The sequence below is a fragment of the Sus scrofa genome, chromosome 18, assembly GCF_054392235.1.
Source record: "Sus scrofa isolate SSC_HxYL_T2T_F1_AM1 chromosome 18, Sscrofa_HxYL_maternal_Yorkshire_Landrace_v2.0, whole genome shotgun sequence".
NCBI classification, from domain to species: Eukaryota; Metazoa; Chordata; class Mammalia; order Artiodactyla; family Suidae; genus Sus; species Sus scrofa.
Window position 1 is genome coordinate 33,380,472 of NC_139400.1, and position 25,946 is coordinate 33,406,417.

The window sequence follows — 25,946 nt, forward strand, 5'->3', positions numbered from 1 at the left end:
GATTTTTTTTTTTGGTATCAAACTTCTGATTTTAGAATTAAAATTTATCTTGATAAATTTGAGCATTGTTCAATTTCTCAAAGCATTCAAGGGTGCCTAATTGCATTTCTGTTTATGACACTAAAAGAGTCATGAAGTTTTTCTCCTTAGTAAATGTCACACTTAAGTCACATTTTTACTGCTTATTGTCTGTCAGATTTACTCAATAGACCTTTTTTAAAAATTGAGCTTCTATTTTTAGAGCTTCTTGTCTTTGGATTCCAGGATAAGATCTTGAGAGGGGCCATGTGTGTCGCCTTGTTGGCACAGTCCAAATGGAAGCTGATCTCATCTTGGTGTATTTAAAACCTTTCTCTCCCATTATCAAAGTGTTTAGAGTAAGCTCTTGAAAAGCGTTACATAGGTAAATTTCGTAAGACTATGACTAGCCCAGGTAATCGTTAATCATCTGTTTCTTAACTACATTTTTGGTTTAGCTTTTATAATTTATCTTAATTGTTTTCAGAATGCTGTTGAAGGGCCTGTTTTCACTTGGTACCCCATAAAACACACTAAAAGGCAGTCCCTGCTACTTACCACTTTATAATTGAAAAACTCATGTTTTGTCGTGGAAGAAATCCCTAGGATGGAGAATCTTCTTGTTTTTATAAACCACTTGGAGGAGCATTCTTGTGCCTACAAAGCCAGGTTTATGATGGGAGTTTTTCTTACTGAGTCAGTGAGGTAAGATTGGGTGTCGTCTTTTTTTTAAGGGCTGCAGCTGCATCATATGCAGGTTCCCAGGCTAGGGTTGAATCGGAGCTGTAGCCACTGGCCTACATCACAGCCACAGCAACGCAGGATCCGAGCCACATTTATGTCCTACACCACAGTTGACAGCAATGCCAGATCCTTAACCCACCGAGCAAGGCCAGGGATCGAACTTGGGGATACTAGTTGGATACGTTTCCGCCGAGCCATGATGGGAACTCCAGATTGGGTGTCTTGAAGGAGGATGTCTGTATTTTAAAAATTCAAGCTGTTGATGAGATGCCTACTCTCTTTAGCTGAAAGGGTAGTATCATGTGTGGGCATTTATCCTGGAAGCCTTCAGCCATCCATTCTGTGTGAGGTGCTGTGTGGTTTCTCCAGGTGCAAGGATGCTCCCTTTCTCCTATGGAATTGATAGCCTATTAAAGGTTAAGGCGCATTCCCCAACGGTCTAGCCAGGATGTGAGGAAGAACTGAGATGTGTGCTCTAAGAGGAAAGGAGATGATTTCAGAGAGAAACTGATGAGCTGCAGTATACAGCTGAGGTTCTTAATCTGGATGACATTCAGGAAATCTGTGAACTCAGATGGGAAAACATTTATACCTTTTATTTTCACTAATCTCTAGCTGACATTTAGCCTTAACATTATCAATGTAGAACAAAAAAAAAAAAGTAGTATCAGCAGTATCTGTTGGCTTTCTCACTAATCAAAATACGTGTATTTCTATATCATGTATTTTATTGCTGTAATCTTGAAATACTGTTTATGTCCATGAACTTCACTGAAACTGGTACTTTTAAATCCCTTCTTATATCTTGTTAATGAGTTCTAAAAGATGCACATAAATTGCCATCACACACATTTTTTAAAATATTTTTATAACTGCAGTAAAACTGCTTTTCCTCATAATCCTATGAGTTTGATTTTGTGCATGTAAAAGCATTATCCCAAGAAGGGCTCCATAAACTTTACCAAAATGCCAAAAGATCGATGCTACAAAAATAGTTCGCCGTGTCTGACTTAAAGGACTTGTGAGAGCTTCATCATAGGGAAATGGAATTTAAACACAGGAGGAAAACAGGCAGAAAAAAATTCTGAGTTGGAATTCTAGATCTAACACCGTTCATCTGTGTAACTGCCAGAACTCAATCTTGCTGTATTTCATTTTCTTCATCTGTAATACAGATAATGTACCTACCTGCCCAGATTATTGATGAAGCCAGTTAATTCATATTGTCACATGTAATGCTTTCTGATAATTACAAGCTCTTTCAGAGCAGGACATGATGGGTTATGCTGTACTGAACATACATAGACAATAAAGTCGGTAATCAAGTCAAAACGAGTCATCTAATTGATAAAAGTTTAGTGTTGATCAGTACTGCCTCATGCTCAGGAAATACAAAGATGAGTAAGGTAAGGTCCTTGACCTCAGAGTCCACAGTCTCCTGGGAGAGACGTGTATAGGCAGTTGATGATGAAGTCACCTTGGCCCACACTCTGGGCTTAGAGTAGGGGATGACTGAGACTCACTCTTTTAAAGTTTAAACTAGCATTGTATGGATTTCATGAAGCTGAGAAGATTAGGTATGTTAACTTTTCACTTGAACCTTTTGTAACTGTCATAGTCTGTTTTTTTATGTACTAAAAAAGGCAGCTTCCTATGGATAAACCTAATCATTCAAAGCAGCATATTTAATTCTACTTGCTTATCCCCCTTGGGTGGTTTTTTGTGGCAGTAACCTTATGAACAGCTCGTTATCACTCAAAATCTAAGTGATTCACTTTTAGGAACATGATAGGAGGGTAGGACATTTTAGGGGCATACTAGCAGATCCCAAAGGTTTGTCATGAACAGACACATAATGCCTTAGACTTTGTATACTGTTAAGGTATGTTTAGGAATATACATTTTTAACATCATTAATCATGTTTTTAAAGAGCTTTTAATTTTGCTTCTGAAAGTTTGGTAGGACCTCTCAAATCACATTTAGGAATTAACACTAATGTAGTTAATGGATGGCCTATGTTTACTATCTTTACAACTGTTTTATTTCTATTCAGCCAACATTTGAGTGTCCACTGGTTATGTGGATTTGGAGTAGTCTGTTGCTCCAGAAGTAGGGGGAAATCATGAAGTGTTTAATTCAAGCATAATGTTCAGGAAAAAAGTTAGTAACTGTCATTTTCTATTGCAAGAATTCTTTTTGAGCACATTCTGTGCCTTTTGAGATGGATTGTCCATGCTTTTATTTTTAAAATGACAACAGATAGTTGTGGAGAAGAAACTTTTCTTTCCCCAGTCACCTCTACATGTTTAGATGAAGCAATGTGATGATTTTCTGCTTTTGTGGGATTTTTTTTGTCACCATGGAATATATTTATGAGACCAATGTACTACCTACCACGATAATGAGGCACCTACCTTGGAGTAGGTTTAATCCTTTATATACTGCTGAGATTTGAGATTTTAGCCTAACTGCTGAGTTCATTCTAAAAATTTTTGTGTCACAGAGGAATTTAATTCCCTTCCAGTTTACCTTGTTTCTTATAAAATTGCATGCACGTCAGATAGGGTAGCATGGATAGAAGGTGTTAAACCAGTGATGATTATAGATAGATGGGATTACTCTTAAAAGGTGAGGTATTAAATATACTTAACCTTCCTTCCATGCATGTTGGGAAGAAAAGAGGGAACCAGCCTTCCCTCTTTCTTTCTGAGCCTGGTAGCCTCTTCCTGCTGCCATTTTGGCTCCGTTTCGTGCTTTCTTGCACTCCCAGGTGGTAGCTGTGGTGTGAGGTGACCTTTCTTTCCTTAGCAGGGTAGCCAGCGAAAGTAGATGGTTCTAACAAGCCCAGGAGCAGAGAGGAAGGGCGGTGTTGGGGGCTTCTAACGTGCTCCCTCCATGCCATAGCTCCACATTGCAGTTGGACTGGGCCCTTCTCTTTCTCTCACTCCCGTCTCCTTTCCCCTCCTCCCCCTGCCCCTCTTGGCAGAGCTCTCAGCCTGTCAGGCCGGCCCCTTAGGTTCCATGGCTATCAGCAAGAATACAAAAGAGATGGAGTCTATATAACAAGGAGAGATTCAAATTTTGGCTCTTTCTTTACCTGGCTTTTCACAGTTTTGGATGTTTAAATGGCAAGCTGGCAGTCCTTGAAAAGTTTGAAATAATTAGTGACCATAACATAAACGCAGTAGGATGGGAGAAAGCAAGACAGAGTCTCCCATGACCTTGGATGGCTGGCCAGCTTCCTTCTGACGGAGAAGCAGGTCCATTTCATTGTTGCCAGCGGTTACCCCAGCTGACAGAGTTCTGGGCGCCCCACATTGTACCCAAGAAGGCCTATATAACTGGTCACTCCATCCACAGTGTTTTCTCCTTCAAGTGCTGTATTGTGATGCTTGGATGACACATGCAGCTCTTACACCTCTCTGTCCTAGTGCATTCAAGCTGCTTTAACAAACTGCCAGCCTGGGTGACTTACAGAGCTTTCTCACAGTTCTAGATACTGGGAGGTGCAAGATCATGGGTCTGGCAGATTGATGGTCGTGGCTGGCATGGACCTACTTCCTGATTGACAGAGGATGTCCTCCCACTGTGTCCCCAGGTGGCTGCAACATCCAGGGAGCTCCCGGGTCTTTTATAAGAACACTGGTCCCACTCCTGAGGGTTCTCCTCACGTGACTTAAGCACCTCCCAAAGACCCCGCCTGCTGAATCTCACATGAGGGGGTTAGGATGTGAATTCCAGTTTGGACTATGGATTCTGCGAGTACCCATATCACATAGCACCTTGTCTCACTAATCGTCCTCATATGCCCTTGGCTCATGAGTGGTTGCGCAGGGGAAGCGTGCTTGCCTGAATGCAGTGTACAGCTTTCCTTATCCTGCGCCCTGTTGAGAAGGCTCCTGCCACCCTTGGCTTCCCAGAGAACTCTCCCTGTGCTGTGAGGCTGAGCTCTCGGGTTCCCTCTTTCAGGTAGCTTTCACTAGTTCCCCCCACCTCGCCACCTTCTCCCTCTTCCTCCCTCTTGCCCCATCCTCTTCTCTTCTCGCCTCCCCCCCCCCACCCAATTCTTCCTTTCCCTCCTCCCTCGTCCCTTCCTTTTTCCCCCTTCCTCCCTCCTGTGGTTTTTCCATGTCAAGACATTTCTAGCTCTATAAGAACATGATGGAGAGTGTTGATAAGCGCTTTGAGTAGTGAGTTAAAAGGTCATGGTTGACCTGCATAACGACCGGCACATAAGCTACGCAGGTAATGTTTCCACTTAGTAAACTCAGTGTCTTTTGAGAAAGTAAAGAATGAGAGAGGGAGTTCCCTAGGGGCCTAGGGGTTAGGATGAGGCACTTTGACTGCTGTGGCCCAGGTTTAATCCTTGGGCTGGGAACTGAGGTAATGTTAAGCTGCTGCACGTTGTGGCAAAAAAAAAAAAGGTAAAGAATGTAGGGTAGACTACTGTTGTGCTGAGGTAATTAAGTAGCATATCCGTATTTTCTGCCCGGGAATTTCGCTACATGGGGAAAATGATTATGGCCCCCTCCTCAGGGTATGTGCCTAAATTTAAGGCCTGTTAGCCAAAAGATGAAAAGGTTGAAAAGACTTTATTTGCTAAGTGTTGTGTAAGATGATTTTCTGCCATAGAGTGTTGTTTCTCTCCCTAATCTTACAGCTACTTCATTATTACTAACTTTTGGTTATGAAAGTTAGTTATCACCTTTTCACTTCCAGGATAATTTCCGGGTGGAAAATCTGACAGTGTTATCTGTAAACTGTTGGTAGCCACTATTCATTGGCAGGAAAAGGTTCTGCCCCTTTTTTAAAGTCAGTGTGCGAAATAATTTTGGTAAAAATCTTTGTGGTCTTATCCATTAATATTTTGTTCAAAGTTTTTGAAAAGATCTTATCAACAAGACCTCTCTATGCCGTGCTTTTGTCTTTGTACCTTCAATTTGCACATTTTTGAAGTTGTCAGACTATTCAGGCATTGCCACTAAATATCTGTCATCCTTGCTTGTTTAGTGGGATCAGAGAAGAGAAAAACTTCGTAATTTGGTTCTGACAACCCTATTTGGGAAATTAACACCAAATGGTAAACAGGGATAATGCCGAATATGTGGATAAGATGGCATCAGTCATATCCTGAAATCAAAGGTATGAATGTATGGAGTGGGTAGTATTAGGAAAGGTGTACACTGCACGAAGAGTTTTTGTTTTGCCTTAGACAGTTTGCTTCAGTGGCAAATTTTGCTGGTATATTGAAAATCAGATTTAATACACACGTTACAGGGATTGTCAGCCTTTGACCTCTTAGTTTCTGTTCTAGTACAATGAAAGGCACATTCACATTCCAAGTGAAAACTGAACTCCCTTTTACTTTGGACATTAAGTGGCTATAAATAGACTCACATGACTTCAGGTCTGGTTTTGCCCACCAAGTGAAATTGCTGCAAACTTAGGGAAAAAAATTCTTAGGAGTTTTGGTGTTGAAATGTCCATAAAAGATGATGGCCCTTGGTAAAATCTAGGAGAGCACAATCATATGTTCCTGTTAGGGCCAACGTGGACTTTAAGCTTCGATGGTACCTTAGTAAGAGCAGACCATGTGAGAGCTTTGCACTGCGATTGGTTTTTATAGTTGTACAACTTGCTTTCTCTCACAGATTATGTGAGTTTTTAAACCTTAAAGTATGGAGAATTTTAACCGTGGTGGGATAAGTATAACTGGCTTTGTCCTTAAGAAGCAGCTTTTAGTTCCCATTGTGGTGCAGCAGAAATGAATCCGACTAGGAACCAGGAGGGTTGCAGGTTTGATCCCTGGCCTCCCTCAGTGGGTTAAGGATCTGGCGTTGCTGTGCGCGGTAGTGGTGTAGGTCGAAGATGCAGCTGCGACATGGCGTGGCTGTGGCGTAGGCTCATGGCAACCTATGTATGCCTCAGGTGCGGCCCTAAAAAGGACCAAAAAAAAAAAAAAAAAAAAGACTAAAAGATGCAGGACCAATACTACAGTCCAGACGTTACTCAAAGGAGGATGGACTCAGTACTGCAGTTGGGCCATGGAGTAGCCTTGGAATGATACTGGTATCTTCGTAGGCACAGTTGTATGTCTTTTAAGTGTAGCCATAGGGAGAAAAATACCTGCTGTTTTGAACTTCAAGGACCAGAAATCCTGTGTGGTTTATAGAGGAGCCAAACTTGTATTTATTTGACTTGTCTACAGGTCCAAGTCACCCGCCACTAGTTTGGCTCAGGAGCAAGAAGCCTTCTCAAAGAGGCAGGGTTGCGAGGAGGAGGACCAACCAGTCCTAACTAGAAGTGGTGGACAGTTCAATAATGGTCACTCACTAAAGAGCAGATATCCCGTCCTCCCTGGAGAGAACTCCCATGTCCTTCAGTCCTGGAGACATGAACGGTTAAGAGGTTTTGTGTTGGGCAGAAGAGATCAAGAACCTCAAATAAAACTGGATAACAGGGGCGGTCATCATTGCAAGGAAAGAAGGTGCAGTTGTAGGCCATTTCAGAGGAGATTGTATATAGAGATGGATTCTTGCGCTGTTCAGACTTGGCGAATTCCTAGTGCCAAACTTAGTCTCCTGATGGGAGTGTTTAAATTCATAGGTCATAGATTTAGAACAATCCTGTGGACTGACTAGCATTCTGGCAAAGCTAAAAAGCAAAACTTTTGGTTTATCTTTTTAAACTTTGTGATCTTTGCCCGATACACTTTTGTCTGAGATAACTGAATTATCGCTATCCAAGCCTGGGTAGTCACAGACGTATGAGACGTGGAAGGACATAAATATGATAAAATAGGAATCTTAAAATAGTGTAAAGAAATAATTGTAACATAAGACTTATGAAGCAGATACTACCAAGACTGATAAAAATGTACAAATAAACACAACTAGGAATATAAAATGAGATTTAACTAGAGATAGAATAATTTAAAAATCGTGAAATTACTTGGAACAATGTCATGCCAGTAAATCAGGAAACTTACAGGAAGTGATACTTTTTGTGAAAAATAATTTGGACTGAAGTAAAAGGAAAACTTGAATGGACTTATCTGTTAAGATAGTGAAATGATAATCCAGTCTGTTTTACCAAAAAAGTCTAGGCACAAATACTTTTACCTAACCTTCAAGGAAAGATAATTTCTAAGAAAGTCTCAGAAATTAGAAGAGACAAAGCTTGTTTGAGGCTAGTATATCTTTGCACAAACCAAATTTGGGTAATGTACGAAGAGAAAACTAAAGATTGGTCTTATTTTATATGAATACAGAAATCCTTAATAAAATACTGAATTCCAGCGCTGTACATCAGGATGAAGTATGTTTTGTCCCATGAGTGTGTGAATGATTCAGTCTTAGAAAAACTATTAATGTATCACCTACTACATCAAGAGGTGAAGAATCACATGATTAATATAACAGGGTGGGTTTAATCAAATCGAACCTCTGTTCAGCATGAAACAAATCTACTCAAGATAAAGAGCATTTTCTACAAACTTTGTGAATTTCAGAAGTGTACAGACAATATAGTTAATAGGGAGTAAAGAGATCAAAGTTGAAAAATCAGGAATAAGACAGGGATGACGGTCACTTACCATTGAATATAGACAGGTTTCCTTTTATTGCGCTTCATTGTATTGCTCTCTGCAGATGTTAATTTTTTTTTTTAAGAAACTGAAGGTTTGTGGCAACCTTACATGGATTAAGTCTTTAGGCACCATTTTTCCAATATCACTTGCTCACTTCCTGTCTCTCACATTTTGATAATTCTTGGAGTTACTTCAAATTTTATTACATTTGTTATGGTCATCTGTGATCACTTTGTTAATACTGTAATTGTCCTGAGTGGCACAAATGACGCAGGTATAAAATGATGGACTATTTAATGGGCAAGTGTGTGGACTGTTTCGCTGACTGGCTGTTCCCTGTTTTTTGTTTTTTTTTTTTCCCCTCTTCTCGGGCCTCCCTATTCCTTAAGACAACAGTATTGAAATTAGGCCAGTTAATAACCCTGCAAAGACTTCTAAGTGTTCAAGTAAAGGGAAGAGTCGCATTTACCTTTAAATTGAAAGCTAGAAATACGCTTGGAAAGGAAAGCATGTTGAAAGCCAAGACAGCCCCACTGTTAGGCCTCTCGTGCCAAACAGTTAGCCAAGTTGTGAATCCAAAGGAAAAGTTCTTAAAGGAAATAAAAAGCGCTACTCGAGTGAATCACTCATCCATGTGAAAAGAAAGCGAAACTACTTTGTCGCTGATGCTGATAAAGCTTGAGTGGTCTGGGTAGAGGATTAAGCCACCCCCAACATTCTCCAAAGGCTAAAACACAATCCAGAGCGCACAGGCTTAACTCTCTTCAATTCAGTGAAGGCTTGGTGAGGTGAGGAAGTTGGCAGAAGAAAAGTTCAAAGCTGACAAAGGTTGGTTCTTAAGGGTTAAGGAGAGAAGCTGTCGCCACTCCATGAAAGTGCACGGTGAAACAGCAAGTGCTGATGGAGAAGCTGCAGCAAATTATCCAGAAGATCCAGGATAATTCATGAAGGTGGCTGCACTAAACAACAGATTTTCATTGTAGATAAAACAGCTTTATAACAGAAGATGACGGCCATCTAGGACTTTCATAGCTAGAGAGGAGAAGTCAATGCCTGGCTTCCAAAGACAGGGTGACTCTCTTGTTAGGAGCTAATGCAGGTGGTGACTTTCTGTTGAAAACCATTGTTCACTTACCATTCTGACAATCCTGGGCCCTTAAGAATTATGCTAAATCTGCTCTACTTGTACTTCATAAATGGAACAACAAAGTCTGGATGGCAGCACATCTGCCTGCAGTGTGATTTATTGAATATTTTAAGCCTGCTTTTGAGACATACTCCTGAGAAAATTCTTTTCAAAATATTACTGCTCATTGACAGTGCAGTTGGTCATCCCAGAACTTTGATGGAGATGTGCTATGAAATTGTTTTCATGACTGCTAACACAACACCCATGGATCAAGGAGTAAATATGACTTCCAGGTTTTATTATTTAAGAAACACATTGTGGAACTTCCTATTGTGGCTGGGACGTAAGGACCCAACATTGACTCTCTGAGGATGCATCTCCGATCCCTGGCCTTGCTCAGTGAGTTAAGGATTCAGTGTTGCTCTGGCATAGGTCACAGCTGCAGCTCTGATTCAGTCCCTAGCCTGGGAACTTCCATGCACTGCAGATGCGGCTATTTAAAAAAAAATTAAAAAACGAAAAGCAAAGTTTGAAATTTTGTGGCTGAAATAGATAGTAATTCTGATGGATCCAGGAAAAGCCAATTGAAAACCTTTGGAAAAGGATTCATCATTCTGGATGCCACCAAGAACATTTAGTGATTCATGGGAGGAGGTCAAAATATTAACTGAGTTTTCTCTTTTTTTTTTGAAGTATAGTTGACTGAATATTGTATTTCAGGAATTTGGAAGAAGTTGATTCCAACTCTCATGGATGAGTTGGAGGAGTTGAAAACTTCAGTGGAGGAAATATCTGCAGATGTGGTAAAATGTAGCATGAGAACAGGAATTAGAAGTAGAGCCTGAAGACGTGACTGAATTGCTGCCATCTCATGCTTAAGCCTAGTGCGTGAGGAATTGCAAATTATGCATGAGCAAAGGAAGCAGTTTCAGATGGAATCTACTGCTGAAGAAGCTGTGAAGATTGTTGAAGTGACAACAAAGAATTTAGAATGTTACACAAACTTAGTTGATAAAACAGTGGTAAGTTGGGAAAGAATTTGAGTCCAATTTTGTGGGTAAATGCTACCAAACATTGTGTGCCACTAAGAAATCATTTGTGAGAGAGGCAGTTGATGTGGCAAACTTCATTTAAGAAATGGATACAGCCACCTCAACCATCAGCAACCACCACTCTCATCAGTCAGCAGCCATCGATAGCAAGGCAAGACTCTCCATCAGCAAACACATTCTAACTAGCTGAAGGCTCAGAAGATGGTTAGTTTTTTAGCAATACTTAAAAATGGAGGTATGTCCATTGTTTTTTAAAGACATAATGCCATTGCACACTTCTTGACTACAGTATTATGCAAACATAACATATACGCTGGGAAACCAAAAAACAAATTTGTATGGCTTTCATTATTATGGTGGCCTGGCATCAAACCTACAGTTTCTCCAAGGTATGCATGTGCTGTAATAGAATAAGAAAGAGTGTTGTTAAACTTGTAGAGAGAAACTCTGTATTTTGCAGGTGGTGTATTTTCCACCTAGACAATTTCAAGGGGACCTATAGAAACACTAGTGAAAGTAATGACTTCAAGATTGTCTGGCTTTTATCCAGCAAACATAACGGAAATCTATAGCACTTTTATTAAATAACTTATTAGAAAATAGCAATAGGAAAAAAAGTAATTCGTTCTTAAAAGCATCATGATATATAAAGTACCACTTAAATACAAATCCAGTCCTAATACTACAAGACCCCAGGGGAGACTATTGTGAAGTATTACTGGAGAATATAAAAGAGAGACCATGTTTCTGAATAGAAAGACTCTGTCCTAAAGATAGCAATTATCCTCAATTTAGTAAGTCATTGCAATCACAGCCTGATAGGGTTTTGCTTTGTGTTGTCACTTGACAAGATGATACTGAAATTTACATGGAAAAGCAAAGGGCTGTTAGCAATAGCCAAGACCACATTAGAGGAGGAGGAGGAGGAGTGACATGGGGGGCGATTTGCCCCACCAGAGATCAGAGTCATTGCAACTGAGATAGACCGGTAGCAGAAGGCAAGTAAATAAGTCATTAGGTCATAAATAAACCTTTGCACAGATTATGACCTCGATATGTCTTACAGGTGGCATAATGAATTTTGGTGGTAGTAGACTGGATACACTTTACTAGGATAATTGGCTACCCAAATGGAGTTAGTACTAGATTCTGTCTTTACCTTCGGCACAAATGTATTCTAAATATATTAACTAGAGAAATGTGAAAAGCAGAAATTTAGAAGGAAATATAAGAAAAAGTATGAAGACTAGGACAGGATTTTTCTAAGCCAAAGAAAACACAAATCAAAAGATTGAGAATTTCTCCTAAATTAAAGCTGAAATATTTCATATGACAAGCGAAACAAAGCAAGACAATAAGACTGAGATGATATCATAATGCTTATCCTTAGCATAGGCTTCCTGTCTAAAATGCATGCAGAACTCCTGTATATCTGTATGAAAAGGCTCACAACTCATGAAAAAGAAATATAAATGATTCAGAGAATAGGAAGCCTAAATGGCCAATCTATTGAATTAGTTTCATGTAGCTCCTGTAATAAATTGCAGCAAACTCTGTGACTTAAAACAGGTCTGTTCTGTTGGGAAGGCCAGACCTCTGAAATCAAGGCCACCTTCCCTCTAGGGGAGATCTAGGGCAGAATCCTTTGAAGCTTCTTCCAGGCTTGCCTGTTGGCGTTCTTTGACTTTGTGGCTTGAGGCCACATCACTCTGATGTCTGCCTTTGTGTTTGCATTGCCCCCTTCTCATCTGTCTGCCAAATCTACCCTGTGACTCTCGTTACCAGGGCACTTGTCCTTGGGTTTGGACCTGCCCAATACTTTAGGATGATCTCTTCAGGTCAGGATTCTTAATTTCATCTGCAGGGACTTTCCAAATCAGATGATAATCACAGGCTCCAGGAATTTGACATAGATATTTTGGGCAGTCATTGTTCAACTTAGTACAGTGTCGAGATGGTTAATATCCCTTGTGATCAAGGATATTCGGATTCAAGTAAATAGCACTTGTCATCTTTCAGTTTTGCAAACTGGGCAGCATTCAACTTTGATAAGTATATAGAGGAGTAAGTATTTACGTGCTTCTGGCCAAAGTGTAAATCTTCTGCCAACACTTGAAATAGCAGCTAGGATAGTTTGTATGAACACTGTGCTAATCACCTTGAAAGTAGGTTTACACCTGTGTTTGGCAGTGGGTTTTGTTGTAGATTGCTCGATCTGTGTCTCGCAAAGTAGCCCATTTTACATACATGTATTTTTTGTTGAGACATAAACATAAGTCGAATCTTGTGGCATTCAATCTTCAGTTTACTGTGGATTCTTTCTATAGTTGTTCTGCCTATGGCCCTATAAATGTTTGATTTTATTAAAGGATGTGTAAGAGAAAAACATTTAAAAAATTACCAAAGAAATTAAAATGAGATGTATAAAATCAAGTTAAAAATTTAAAACATCTACAACCAACTCAAACGTTGTAGAGAGGAAAGGAACAATGAATTGTCCACTTAAAATACTTGCAGGTAAAGAGGCTGTCACTCCTGTGCATTTTTGGATGAACTATATGACTTTTTATTTATATGGAGTATCAGTCACTTGATTTTCCCAATTGTGTAATCTCTGTTAGTGTAATCTCACTCAAATGGACGTTAGAACAATAGTAATGGAGTTCCAGGTCTTGCCCAGACTACGTGTTTTAGGTGGGGATATTACACTTCTGTTTTCTCACATGATAACCTCTTAAGTCTCAAGTTAAACTTTGAGTCGTGGGTGACATGAATGTTCTTCTTGCAGTGTGCCATGGATTACTAATTTAACAATAACTGGGTGAACATATTGAAAGAGATCTTGCCAGGAGACCTAATCAAAAGTGTTAACTTAGTGTTTGTTTTTATGGGAGGTTCGTGGGTGTGAAGGAACAAAAAAGATCTGTTTTTTTGAAGTTGGCATATCCATGAATTTGATACTCATAATCAGCAAGATCTGACTCTTCTTCATGTACCCTTTATGAATCATGAAGTATTTTCTCTAATGGGCAATCACGTAGTTGTTTAGCTGGAGTTGTTCACAGACTCTTATGTAATCAGTAGTTTTTAAAGTGTTGCGTGTAGAAACATGATGGTAAATGTTTTATGTCAGTATGGAGACTTCCTTAGAATGAAAGGATTGAGAAAGTCCCTTAGAGACCTTGGGGTCATTCTTACCTAGTATAATAAGCGAATGCGACTATGATGATATTGTGGTGAACAACTGTGGGTCTGTGTCTGAGCCATAGTGTCCTAAATGCTTCAGAACCTGTGTATTTGTTTAATCCTCCTAAGAGTTTTGAAAATTTGGTACTGCTTATCAAATATTTGTTTTTAAATATAAAAATTCAACAGTTCCATGAGCTTCATAAACCTGCATTAATGAGGCTTTGTGATTAAATGAGCTGTTTGGGCTGCTTTCTCGCAGATTGCAGGAAACATACTAGCTTAGGGTATCCGGACTGTGGGTGACTTAACTGCTCCATTTGTAGCAGGCTTTATCCTTTCGTACTACTTTGCCCTTCCTTCACATGACTTTTTAAAAAATTACATCAGAGTTCTTGGATAAGATACAACCTTGGCCTCATCTTTGAATCCCCAGGTACACAGGCTGATGAGTACAGAAAGACTTTTTTTAAAATCACTGCTGTAGACTCAGCATCTAGAACTATGTGCATAGTAGGTTCTTGATAAATGTGTGCATGAATGAGTGAAAGAAAAGCGTAGATGCTGAGTAGATAGTTCTTAGGCTGTCCTCCTGGAGAGTATGTGAAAAACACAACCTGCCAGATTCTTTTTGTCAGAGAATCACCTTTATTGTGAAGAATCAAGTAATTGATTTTAACATAAATCAGTGTAGAAAGACAAAAGAATATAAGAAACAAATCTCTGTAGAAAGACAAAGGAATATAACAAAATCCTACCCTCAAAGAGCATGTAATTGTCAAAAAATCCTTTTTTAGAGGGGAAAAGAAAATTCATGTTAACACCTGCAGAAAAATGTCACCATGGCAGTATATAATTTCCTAAGGATGTAGGAAAAAGAATAAAATAGTGTTTCTTAAAAATGTACCTAGTTTTTTATTTTTATTTAAAAATGTACATGTGTAACATATACTGTTTTTATTAAAAATCTAGGTGCAGAATTTTTTAATGATAACATTAGAAGTTCATAGTGGAACATAATTTGTATTGGATTTGTCTAATGGTTTCTGGGGATTGCAAGGTTTTGGTGCATTTGGGGCTGGAATAAAAGGCCTTCTGGGTTGTTGAGAATGTTAGTTGCATTTTGAACTTTTTGCTGTAACTGTTAGCATGGATAAGATGTTAGGACTTGAGGCTCTGAAGTGAACAAAATCAATAAATATGTAAAAGATAATTTATATGTAAAAATATAAATAGGCATTTTTAATTTCGTAGTCTAGTTGCTTATGCATTAGAAATAGTTGCTTTATGGCTGTATATTATTCCACTTTTTTTTTTTTTTTTTACTTCTCAGAGATGTGGATGGAATTTATTCTTGACTTTTGGAGGGAAAATGTGAGACAGATGGCCTCTGATCCTGTGATATTCAATAAACCTTTTTCTGGACAACTGTTGTCAAAGTAATTCTTAGCTGAGGGAAGACATGTCAAATCATTGCTGCTTCTGTTTTTTTTTTTTTTAAATAAATGGCTGTAATGCAGAGGTTGCCAAAAGCTGCTGGTATGTCTTACTGTTTTGAAGAACAAGTGCTCAAAAAGTCAAACATTTGTTGGAGGACCCTGAACAGATTTTACTGTGCTAGTGTAGGGACAAGAGGAAAAAACAGGATTTATAGAAATAAGATGACACGGCTCCTCCCAAGACATTCTCAATCAAACAAGTGTAGACAGACCTGTAACTATACTATGTAATATATGGCAAAGTTAAATGACAAGTAGGTGCAAAAAGAATGTGTCATAGGAGCAGGTTGTTTAGACCGGGACGATCGCAGAAGGGAGATGGGGCTCAGTCTTGAAGGCTGAGAAAATGTTACTGGGTGGAAAAGGGAGGAAAGAGCCTTCAGAGAATTAGGAAGAGGGACAGGGTCCCTTTATTGAACCCCCATGCTAGCAGTGTGCTTGGTGAATTTCAAATAGATGTGAAATAGGTCATCAGGCACCAAGCAGGCATCACTTCCCCATCTTACAAATCGGAGGACAGAGGCTCCGTGTGACTCCCTTCACAGAGCAAGTGTGTGGGGTTTCACAGATACTCTGTCTCATAGCCTTGGGCTTCAGGACAGTTTCTGCGTGTGTGAGGGCTCTGTATTTCTGTTTTTCTTCTCTGCTGCCTCCCAGGAGAGATCAAATTACGTAATAAATGAATAAAGCTTTTGTGACCTGTGAATCTGAAAAAGATTTTCCCACTTAGATCCCCCCGCTTTTTTTTTTTTTTTTTAAAAGGGTTGCACCTGCAGCATATGGAGGTACCCAGGCTAGGGGTTGAATCAGAGCTACACTGCCGGCCACAGCCATGCCAGATCTGAGCCATGTCTGCCACCTACACCACAGCTTATGGCAATGCCGGATCCTTAATCCACTCAGCGAGGCCGGGGATCAAACCTGCAACCTCAAGGTTCCTTGTTGGATTCGTTTCTGCTGTGCCACGACAGAAACTCCTAAGTGGGAAAATCTTAGTTGCCACTGCCCTGCTATTTCTGACTGCTAAGAACTCACTCTGTTAACTGCACTCCAGGGGTCTTGGGAAGACAAAGCTTTGTACAAACCTTGATGACCAGTTGTAGCTTAAAGAGGTCTAGAATCTACTTTAGGGCTTTAGGACAACTTTGAAATGACAGAGCTCCAAAAGCAGCCTCCTCATCCTCGGTGGTTCTTAACTACATAAGCAAAATAGTCGGTTAAGAGAACAGGGCCAGTTCTGGTGATTCTTCAAATGATTCTGCGTAATGTTTTTTCTTTATTTGATTATATTGCCTCCCTTCACCCTTTCAAACAAAGATCCAGTCTAAATGGTAAAAGGTGTGTTTTGTCTTAGGCTCAAAGAAAGATAATACCACTAATTATAGTACTTAATTTTTTTCTTTTTAGGGCTGCACCTGCAGCATATGGAGGTTCCCAGGTTAGGGGTTGAATTGGAGCTACAGCTGCTGGCCTACACCACAGCCACAGCAATGAGGGATCCCAGCTGTGTCTTCAACCTACATCACAACTCCAGATCCTTAACCCACTGAGCAAGGCCAGGGATTGAACCCGCAACCTTATGATTCCTAGTCAGATTCGTTTCTGTGTGCCCCAGTGGGAACTCCAGAGTACTTAATCTTGAATCTCATGTTTGCTTAAGGATGTTTGTTCAGCTTTTCTCTCTCCTCCTTGATGCAAAAGCAGTGTTAAGTTTTTCTGTTACTTCCCAAACTACTAGTGATGTGTTTCTACTCTGTTGATAGCTATTCTGTCTTCTAACTTGGTAGACTGCATGAGAAGAAAAAGTTATCAATTTAGTGTTAAAGTTTTATAGGCTTGAATTCAGAATGTAAAAGAATTTATGGAGTTTGATTTATACCCATTAAAGTTTAAAAGGGATTTGGTCATATTCCAGATGGTCGTTTATCTTAGCGTTTAGGTATGACTATAAAAACTTCACTTTTATGAGTCTTAAATCTATAGAAGAATTAAAGGTTAAAATCATTATGGATATTCTAACTATTCTCTGCTCTAACTGAAATATTAAATTAAGTAGGTGCATTATTGGATAAGTAATTTTACAGGTTAGTATTCAGAGAATGTCAATTTAATCTTCATTGAGAACCTATGATGTGCTAGATACTGTGCTAGAAGCTGAATATGCAAAAAATGAGAATAAGATTTAATCCCAGACCTGGAGATTAGTAGAGTAGATCATTTTGTGGAGGGAACTGTATCAGCTACTGAATAATAAACCACTCCCAAACTCAATGTATAGCAGGGCAGTTTTTTTTTTAATTTAAATGAACTGTTAAAAGGGTCAGTATCTGTCATTGCTCAGGAGTCTGGGTGAGTGAGGCGATTCTTCAGGTCTCCGCTGGATGCAGTCGCATGTCTGTGGCCACCTCAGGATTTTGGAGACATCTCTGCTCGTCTTGGGGGCGCACATATGGTGGCCTATCTGTAGATTGACCTGGGGTAGCCCCAGCTGGAACACCTGTGCTCTCCTGTCAGGCCAGGCTTCTTCACTGGAGGGCAGCAGGGTTTCAAGAGCCAGAGGAGGAGTGCACCCCTCCACTCAGGCTTAGGCTTGGTGCTAGCATGTCATCGATTTCCTGCCAGTCTGTCTGCCAGCGGGAGTACCAGACCCCTGAGTCACCATTCCATCAGGAGATAGGATTTATTTCAACAGCCCTATAGAAATAAATTCCATCTCCTGATGTAACAACCTGCTAAGTCACATTGCAAAGGGCATCATCACTGGGAGGGAAGTAATTGGAACACTTTCGCAATTAGTGTTCCTACCGTAGAGAGAGTTTTGTGGGAGGAACAAGCCTGTATAAGATCTAACGTAGTGACAGCTAAAATAGAAGCATAGGACACTCCAAGGCCTCAGAATTGCAGACATTTCAGGAGTGACAATAGTAGTAAATGAGGCTGGATTGAAGGAAAGAGGACCAGGCTGGAGAGGCTTATAGTGCCTTTCTGAGAAGCTTGGGTGTTACCCTTTGGAGGGAGGGAGCCATGTCAGGATTTAAGCAAGCAGACATGCCATTGGACACTTTGTTACTTTTTTTTTTTTTTTTTTAAGTAGGTTGCTCTGGCAACAGAATGAACTTAAGGTGAGCAAAACAGTGATAGCAAATGAGATGCTATTGCAAAATTGTAGACTGTGGAACGATGATGAGGCCAAACTAAAGCAGTGGAAAGTGTTCGCCCAAGTGTAGTAAGCCTGGCCATGTTAATCATTCATTTAAACATGCTCTTTTGAGCCAGGCACTGTTAGGTGTTTGGAGAAATGTCAGTGGAAATTCCTCTTCTTTAATGTTACACTGGATTTTCAGAGCTTTGGACTTCTGGAACACTTCTACAAGTTGCCTTTTCCTCATGCATCCGTGTTATCTCTACTCTGGACAAATAGAGTGGAATAGGAATCTTGGCTTCCATAATGAGGAAGTCACGGCTAGTGATATGGTGATTTAAAATGTCTGTCTGGCTTTTTTTTTTTTTTCCCCCGTAGTACATGGAGTTATCAGAACTTTTGGTGATGTAGAAAGTTATTATATTTATTAATGTAAAGAATAATGAATGAAGAGCCTGAGCGAATGTTGTGACTTTTATACGTCTGTACCTGCCCCCATTATAGTATAGTCTGTTGGTAATTCAAAAAGCTTATGTATTAGTCTTTAAATTGACCGTATTCCATTTTAGCATGTTCAGAACTCTTTCCTGGGTTCAGAAATAGTAAGAGGGAAAAGTATGTTTGTTTATGGGAAATAATTTTTTATTGGGTGTATCCAGGAGACCATGTGAGAGTAGTGATTAACATATGGGAGAAATTTTTACAAGGTCTTACCAATTTGCAATCAAATACAGTAACATTTTCAAGTAAGTTTTATCTTTAAAATTCTTTAAAAGTAAAGATAGTTCAGAAAATACTTGCCGTGAGCATTACTTTTTTTGTGGTTCTTAGGCAGCTACTTAGGAGTCAGTGTTCTGTCCCTGCCAACTCCCATTATGATGCCTTTCATTACTCACAGAAACCCTATACAGCTGTTCTCAGGATGAAATGCAAATCCAGAGTGTTTTGTGGGTTCCTAGAGATCTCTAATAGTATCATAGCCCTGAATACAGGGACTTGTGAGGTAACATATTGAAGTCTCTCTGGTAGTCCTAGAGATCTTACCTAGGCAATTCTGTGTGAATGTATTGAGCTGTTGTTCTTATCAAATAGAGAGTTCTGGATGTTTGAGCATTCTCAACAGAGGTTGCTGAATAGCAAAGGAATAGAGAGGCTGATTTATCCCCCCCCCATTAACGGCAATTATAACCTTGAATTTTAATAGGAACCCAGCAGTTAGGAAATAGAAAGGCACATAGCTAATTGGTGTATAACTCTTCTCCTGCCTAGATGATGACCCCTGAGAACAAGGCCATGCTGTGTCCCTGGTAACAGGCTCTGGCTCCTATCACCACCTTGTATAGAGTGAATATTACATGTTTATTGTGGCTAATGGTTATTTAAATAGCATTCCTTTGGGAAGCCTCAGGAACTTCATGTACTTGCTCACCTTTCTGCTCATACCTTTTTCCTTTGGTGGCAGGGCACTGATGACCTTCACATCCCCTCTTGCCATGTACTCCATTGGGGAAGGTGTAGGATAAATTGTGGTTAACCTGAACCAATTGTGATTTCTGGTGGGTCCATTAAGCATGGATATCTACTGCTAACCATGGTGACATTGAGGCAAGTTTAGTAGGTTTCCAGAAAAGAAAAGTGTCTCTGTGCTTCTGAAGGTGGTCTGCCCTTGCCCTTCTGCCTATTGATACCTGGAACGACGGTAGCCACTTTGGGGGATAATGAAGTGAGTCTATCAAAGAGGAAGATCAACCTGTGGTACCTAGAGAGGTGGTGTGGCAAGGTGGAAGGAGTGGGCAGGGATTTTGAACCAGGGGGATCCACCAACCTTAGTATATTTCAGTCGCTTTTGGTTGGTGTTTGCAGCAACCAAAACCTCCTTAGTACTTGGCTATTAAAAAGAAAGGAAGTCTGTGTATTGAATAAATGGTTTGAAAGGCCCAGATTAGAGTAACATCAGTCATCCAGTCTCCCCCACTTCCCTTCTTTGCCATTCAGCTACTCTGGCCCCAGCATAAAAGGCTCTTGGATTTGGCCGTGATAAATAGTTTTTAATCAGGCTTCATAGGCTAATAGATCACTGGGGCAGGCATCTGCTGGCTGCATTTATTTCAGGGAAGACGGTAAATGGATATGGGTTGAGGAATCCTCCTTGATGGATTACAATATTGCCAATTATAAGTGTCATAATAAGAGACCTGATTTGTCGGGGACAAATGAATTTGGGGACGGTTCCTCTCTCCCAGGGCTGTTGTTACTGACACTTTGGGTCAGATAATTGCTTGCATAGGGCCGTTACATGGATTTTAGAATGTTTAGTTGTATCCCTGGCCAGGAACTAGTAGATGACAGTAGTGTTGCACCAGTCAGAAGTGGCTCCAGAAATAGCCAAAGACCCCTAGGCAAAATTATCCCCTACCTGGGAACCACTATGTCAGAGACAAAGTATTGTTTCATATAAGGACGTTTGTCCTAAGATTCAGGCAGAAGAGAGAAGGCAGGTCCTAACTACCATCGCCTTAACCACTTCACCTGATAGAGCAATACATGAGTGAGTTTTTCAAATTGGTCTCTTCAGCTCTATGAAGACTCTTTAGATTTGAGATGTTTTGAGCTAAAATACAGTTACTGCTTAAACTCTAAGCAAGCATTAAGGCATCTTTAAAGCAGAAAGGTTGCTATAGTTTGCAACAGTAAAATGGTGTAGTGACTTGTGATAGCTGTGGTCATCCTTTGCCCTGCCTACCACCACCTTTCTAGTTACTTCCTCTGTTAATGTGCCTTTAAAGTCACTTGATTTGTCTGTCTCCACATCTTTACGGCGATTTCGGAAGTCCGAGCCAGTTTTTGCCCAGAACACCCTCATCGCTTTATTCTCCTCTTCTTTCTGTTTACTTTCCACTTAAGGCAGCGAAAGTGCACTTTTGAAAAAGTGAACACTTTGAAACACTTAAGTCACGATCCCCAGATTGAAGCCTTTCAGTGTGTTTCTTCTTTGGGAATCCTTTAGTCTAAGGTTGTTTTTTTTGTTTTTTTTTTTTTTTTGTCTCTTTTAGGGTCGCACCCTTGACATATGGAGGTTCCCAGGGTAGGGGTCAAATCAGAGCTACAGCTGCTAGCCTACACCACAGCCACAGCAACACTGGATCCCTAACCCACTGAGCGAGGTCAGGGATCCAGCCTGTGTCCTCATGGATGCCAGTTGGGGTTCATTACCCGCCGAGCCACAACAAGAACTCCCATAGTCTAAGGTTTGTGACCCTGAACCTCTGACTGCTGTTAGCCTTACCTCCTTCATCACTCTTAATTTTTGCCTCTTTGGCTTTGCCAAACTCAGGTGCCTTCAGATCCTGTAACTTGCCTTCTCATCTTAGGGTCTTGAAACTGCTGATTCCCCTGAGATCTTCTGAGCTTATTCTTTGCTTGGCTAATTCTGATTTATCTCTCAAGTCTCAGACTAAGTATTACTTTCTTAGCAGTGCCCTGGAGCCTCCAATCACAGTTTGCGTCCCTTTTACCTTTACTCTTTCTTTTGATCCTCTGTGTTTTTACTTGCAGAACCCTTATCACAACTGGGAGTTACACGTATGTGTTTTTAAAAGCTGCCCTCATCAGGGAGTGCCCTTGTGGCAAGCAGGTTAAGGATCGGTTGTTACTGAAGCAGCTTGGGTCATTGCTGTGGCGCAGGTTCAATCCCTGGCCCTGGAACTTCTGTATACTACAGGCATGGCCAAAAAAATTAATCTGTCTTCACCAGATAATTTCCACAAAGTAGATTTGTGTTTCTTCAATGTGTGACCCATGCTTAGCATTTGCCGAGCCCATAGTAGATTCTCAGTAGTGATTTTAGTGAATAAAGTCGAATTTGCCTGGCAGGATGGACAATATAGGTTTATATTAATTACCCTCACGTTGAATCTTTAGGCCTGGGGTAAGCATTTAATATTGGAAGCCGGTGGGAAGGACTTGTTCTTCCTTCCCTCAGAATGGCACATTGGGTGGCACAGAATGATACCTGAGAACTAGTGATTCTCCAGGTACTTGCAGTCACACGTGAATGATTTCTGCTTTACCTTATAGACAGGAGAAAAATGAGTATAGGAGTCTTTAGGCAGCTTTTCAGCCTATCCAGAACCAGGAAAGAAGCTCAAGGTGGTGGTTTTTTGTTTGTTTGTTTTTTAACTCTTACCCTTTTCTTTTTTTTCTTCATTTTTTTGCTTTATACCTTTATTCAGATTGGTATTTAGCATGAGTCACTGCTGCCTAGCTCTTTGGCCAATAGGATTTCAGTATGCAGTGCACTAATATAAACTCTTGGATTGGCTTAAATACCTCTGATGTCACAATTTCCCCACTAGGAAGCCACAGTTTTCTTGAAATCACATTGTACTAATAACAAATGTTATTCTAAATAAAAATGCCAGGAGGAGGAAGATATCTTTGATTCATGCAGACTTTTTCCATTTACCTGCTTTAATTATCTACTGCCAACCCTTGAAGCAAGCTTCTTTTCTTTTACAACGGCTGTTGTGGTGTTCTTCGTGTTTGTCAGTTACTAGGCAAATGGAGGAATGAACCTACTTAGAATTACTCCTTCAATCCATAGATCTCTTTCATCTGGACTGTTGAGGCTCAACATCTTTCTGCTACTTAGCCTTCCTGTCTCAAAGGGGAAAGCCATTTGGACAGCCCACCTGAATATAACGTTTCAGGTGGGAACTCGGATTATATCAGAATTAGGAGAGAGTGGCGTGTTCGGGAATCACTCTCCTCTGGAAAGGGTGTCTGGTGTGGTGGTACTTCCTGAAGGATGGAATCAGAATGCTTGTAATCCTATGACCAACTTCAGCAGGCCTGAGTGGGCAGACTCTTGGTTGGCCCTCATTGAACGAGGAGGCTGTACTTTCACACACAAGATCAACGTGGCGGCAGAGAAAGGAGCAAATGGGGTGATCATCTATAACTACCCAGGTACGGGCAACAAAGTGTTTCCCATGTCTCACCAGGGAACGGAAAAGACAGTGGCGGTGATGATAGGCAACTTGAAAGGCATGGAACTGTTGCACTTGATTCAGAAAGGAGTCTACGTGACGATCATCATTGAAGTGGGGAGAATGCACATGCCCTGGCTGAGCCATTACGTCATGTCTCTGTTTACCTTCCTGGCTGCCACGGTGGCCTACCTTTTCCTGTTCTGTGCCTGGAGACCCAGAGTGCCCAGTTCTCCCACCCGGAGGCGAAGACACATAAAGGCAGATGTGAGGAGAGCTATAGGTCAGCTTCCACTGCGAGTGCTCAAAGATGGGGATAAGGAACTGGACCCGGAAGAAGACAGTTGTGTTGTTTGCTTTGACATATACAAACCTCAAGATGTAGTACGTACTTTAACTTGCAAACACTTTTTCCATAAGGCATGCATCGACCCCTGGCTTTTAGCCCATAGGACATGCCCCATGTGCAAGTGTGACATTCTGAAACCTTAAGAAACCCAGAGAATCTCCCGAAGATCTGAGTCTTTCCAAAGATTAAGATGAATTCTCTTTTAGCACTTGATGTAGAGAGAAAATTCAACTGTAGCTTCTCTATGCAAGTACTAAAAAGGGTGAAATTAGTGTTTTTAAAATAAAACTCCGTATCATGTCCAGCTCTTTGAACTTGTTTCTCTAGTGTTTTGTTACGCATTTTGCCCTTGTCTCAATAAGAACAGTAGTATATGTTAAAAGCAAAATTAATCTTGATTTTCAAATTGCAGCAATTGTGGTAATGCCACAGAATATTTCAAAGTTTAGTAATTTTTATACTTTGTTTCCATATGTTTAATTTGATATCTAATAAGGCCTCTGTTCAATAAATTTCATTATAGGTTTAGATCTTGATTTCAGATGAGACTGGGTGTGTTCAGGGTGGTATGGCTGATCTTGATTTCATTTTCAAAGGTTAATTTTATTAATACCCAGGAAGTCTGGTTGTCAAAGCTTACTGACTCTGTAGGTAACGTGTTCTAAATAATTATTTATTTCTGGTTATATATCCAAAAATATTTTAAATTAGCATATGCTTCATTTAGACAGTATTTTAAGAAAATCACTTTTGTTTGCCAGAGCCCTTTAAATTGTAGCCTAGTGGATCAGCTATGGTTGCAGACTTTCCTTCTAGAATTGACTCAAGTAAATGCTCTCCTCTTAAGGTGGTGTATATCTCTATTTGGGGCATTTTGATAATATGGATCTAGGGCAAAACTGAGATTTTGTTCAATTGTCTTTCCAAATCGTATCTTTTTGCTTACTTTTCCTCTGCCTTTTTTTCCTGGTAGATAAACACCTATGTAACAGTGAGAGGCTGAAAGATTTGGGGGGTGGTGTTTTGATGAAAATCTCTGGAGAATATGCTAAATCATTGCTTTCTAATCCAAATGGCACTTTGTGAGTCAATGCACTGTGTACTACACTGTCTTTTTTAAAGAGCGAGCATGTGGAAATGAAATCAGATTAACGGGCTTTGGGAAAGAAAATCGACCCCTGTGAGCTGTAGGGGTCACATCTGTGTTTTCTTTTAATGCTACTACTTGTTGGGCCTGTTAGGGACCTTTTCTCCCTTTCTCTTTCCTATTTTGAGTTATCATGTTGTTTCTTGATTAATGTTTCATAAGAATATGCTAACTCCCATAGTCCTGGTGAGACCCAACCAAAAATGTCTCAGTACCCTATGCATAGAGGTCATTTCTTTCCAAGGTCAAAATCCCTGTCTTTGGTGTCCTAGCTGGTGAATAAGAACCACTGAGAGAGGATACCACCAGGAAAGTGTGTGGCAGTACCAGGGGCTGCCTGTATTTGTTAGTTCATATGTCATTCTTCAGCTATGAAGTCACATTGTGTCATTGGCCTAGGTGTAGCAAAAATAGAGGCAGAACTGACAGTGTATGTGGGGTCTTCCACGGAACATCTCTCTTGATTTTTGGTAAACATTTTGTTACAAAAGCATCTCTGATCTTGACCAGTCACTGTTGTCAGTGGTTCAGTCTAAGTGAGGACCTCGAAGCTTTTCTTTTTAAAATCTATAGCTACATTTTTGTTCAAAGTGAATTGTGCTAAACTAATATTGCTGTCTTTAATCTTTTCCCCTATACTCATCCTCTTCTTCCGTCAAGGTACCATTAGATTAGTAACAGATGTCAAGGTCTTCAGAGAAATGAGATTAGTCTTTTCTGTCTTTACTGCTGTCATCTTTAAGTATAGTCAATGTGAGAGGGAAGTGAGGTGAGGTAATTTACAGGATATATACCCTATTTTCAAAAAGCAAATCAAAACCAAACGGGTCCAACCAACTTCTGAGCAAGCTTTTTTATTCAATAAAATCAGTTCAAAAGTTTACATGATAGAAAAAAAATTGCACTCTGAACAAATGTGAGTTAAAACCTTTTTCACTGCTTCTATCACATTTCTGATCATGGTACTAATTTTTGTCATTCATGGTTTTAAAACTTGCTGTTCTGTTATGAATATTTGCTTCACTGATCGTGAAGGAAAATGTTAGTTGTATGGCTTTTCTTGCATATCCTTTCAAGTTTTTAAATGCATGCGTTGTATAATC

At 40.1% G+C, this 25,946-nt stretch overlaps 2 protein-coding genes across 34 annotated transcripts in view; both read left to right on the forward strand.

The window, feature by feature from the left end:
- The window catches only part of CADPS2 (calcium dependent secretion activator 2), a 489,830-nt gene that overhangs the window by 132,225 nt on the left and 331,659 nt on the right, over positions 1-25,946 (forward strand). The gene's annotated exons all lie outside the window — the stretch shown is intronic.
- On the forward strand, positions 19,291-24,010 carry RNF148 (ring finger protein 148). The gene is made up of 2 exons (XM_085006009.1): positions 19,291-19,362; positions 22,592-24,010. The coding sequence occupies exon 2, from the start codon at positions 22,928-22,930 to the stop codon at positions 23,837-23,839; it is 912 nt and encodes a 303-aa protein (XP_084862135.1). The 5' UTR covers positions 19,291-19,362; positions 22,592-22,927; the 3' UTR covers positions 23,840-24,010.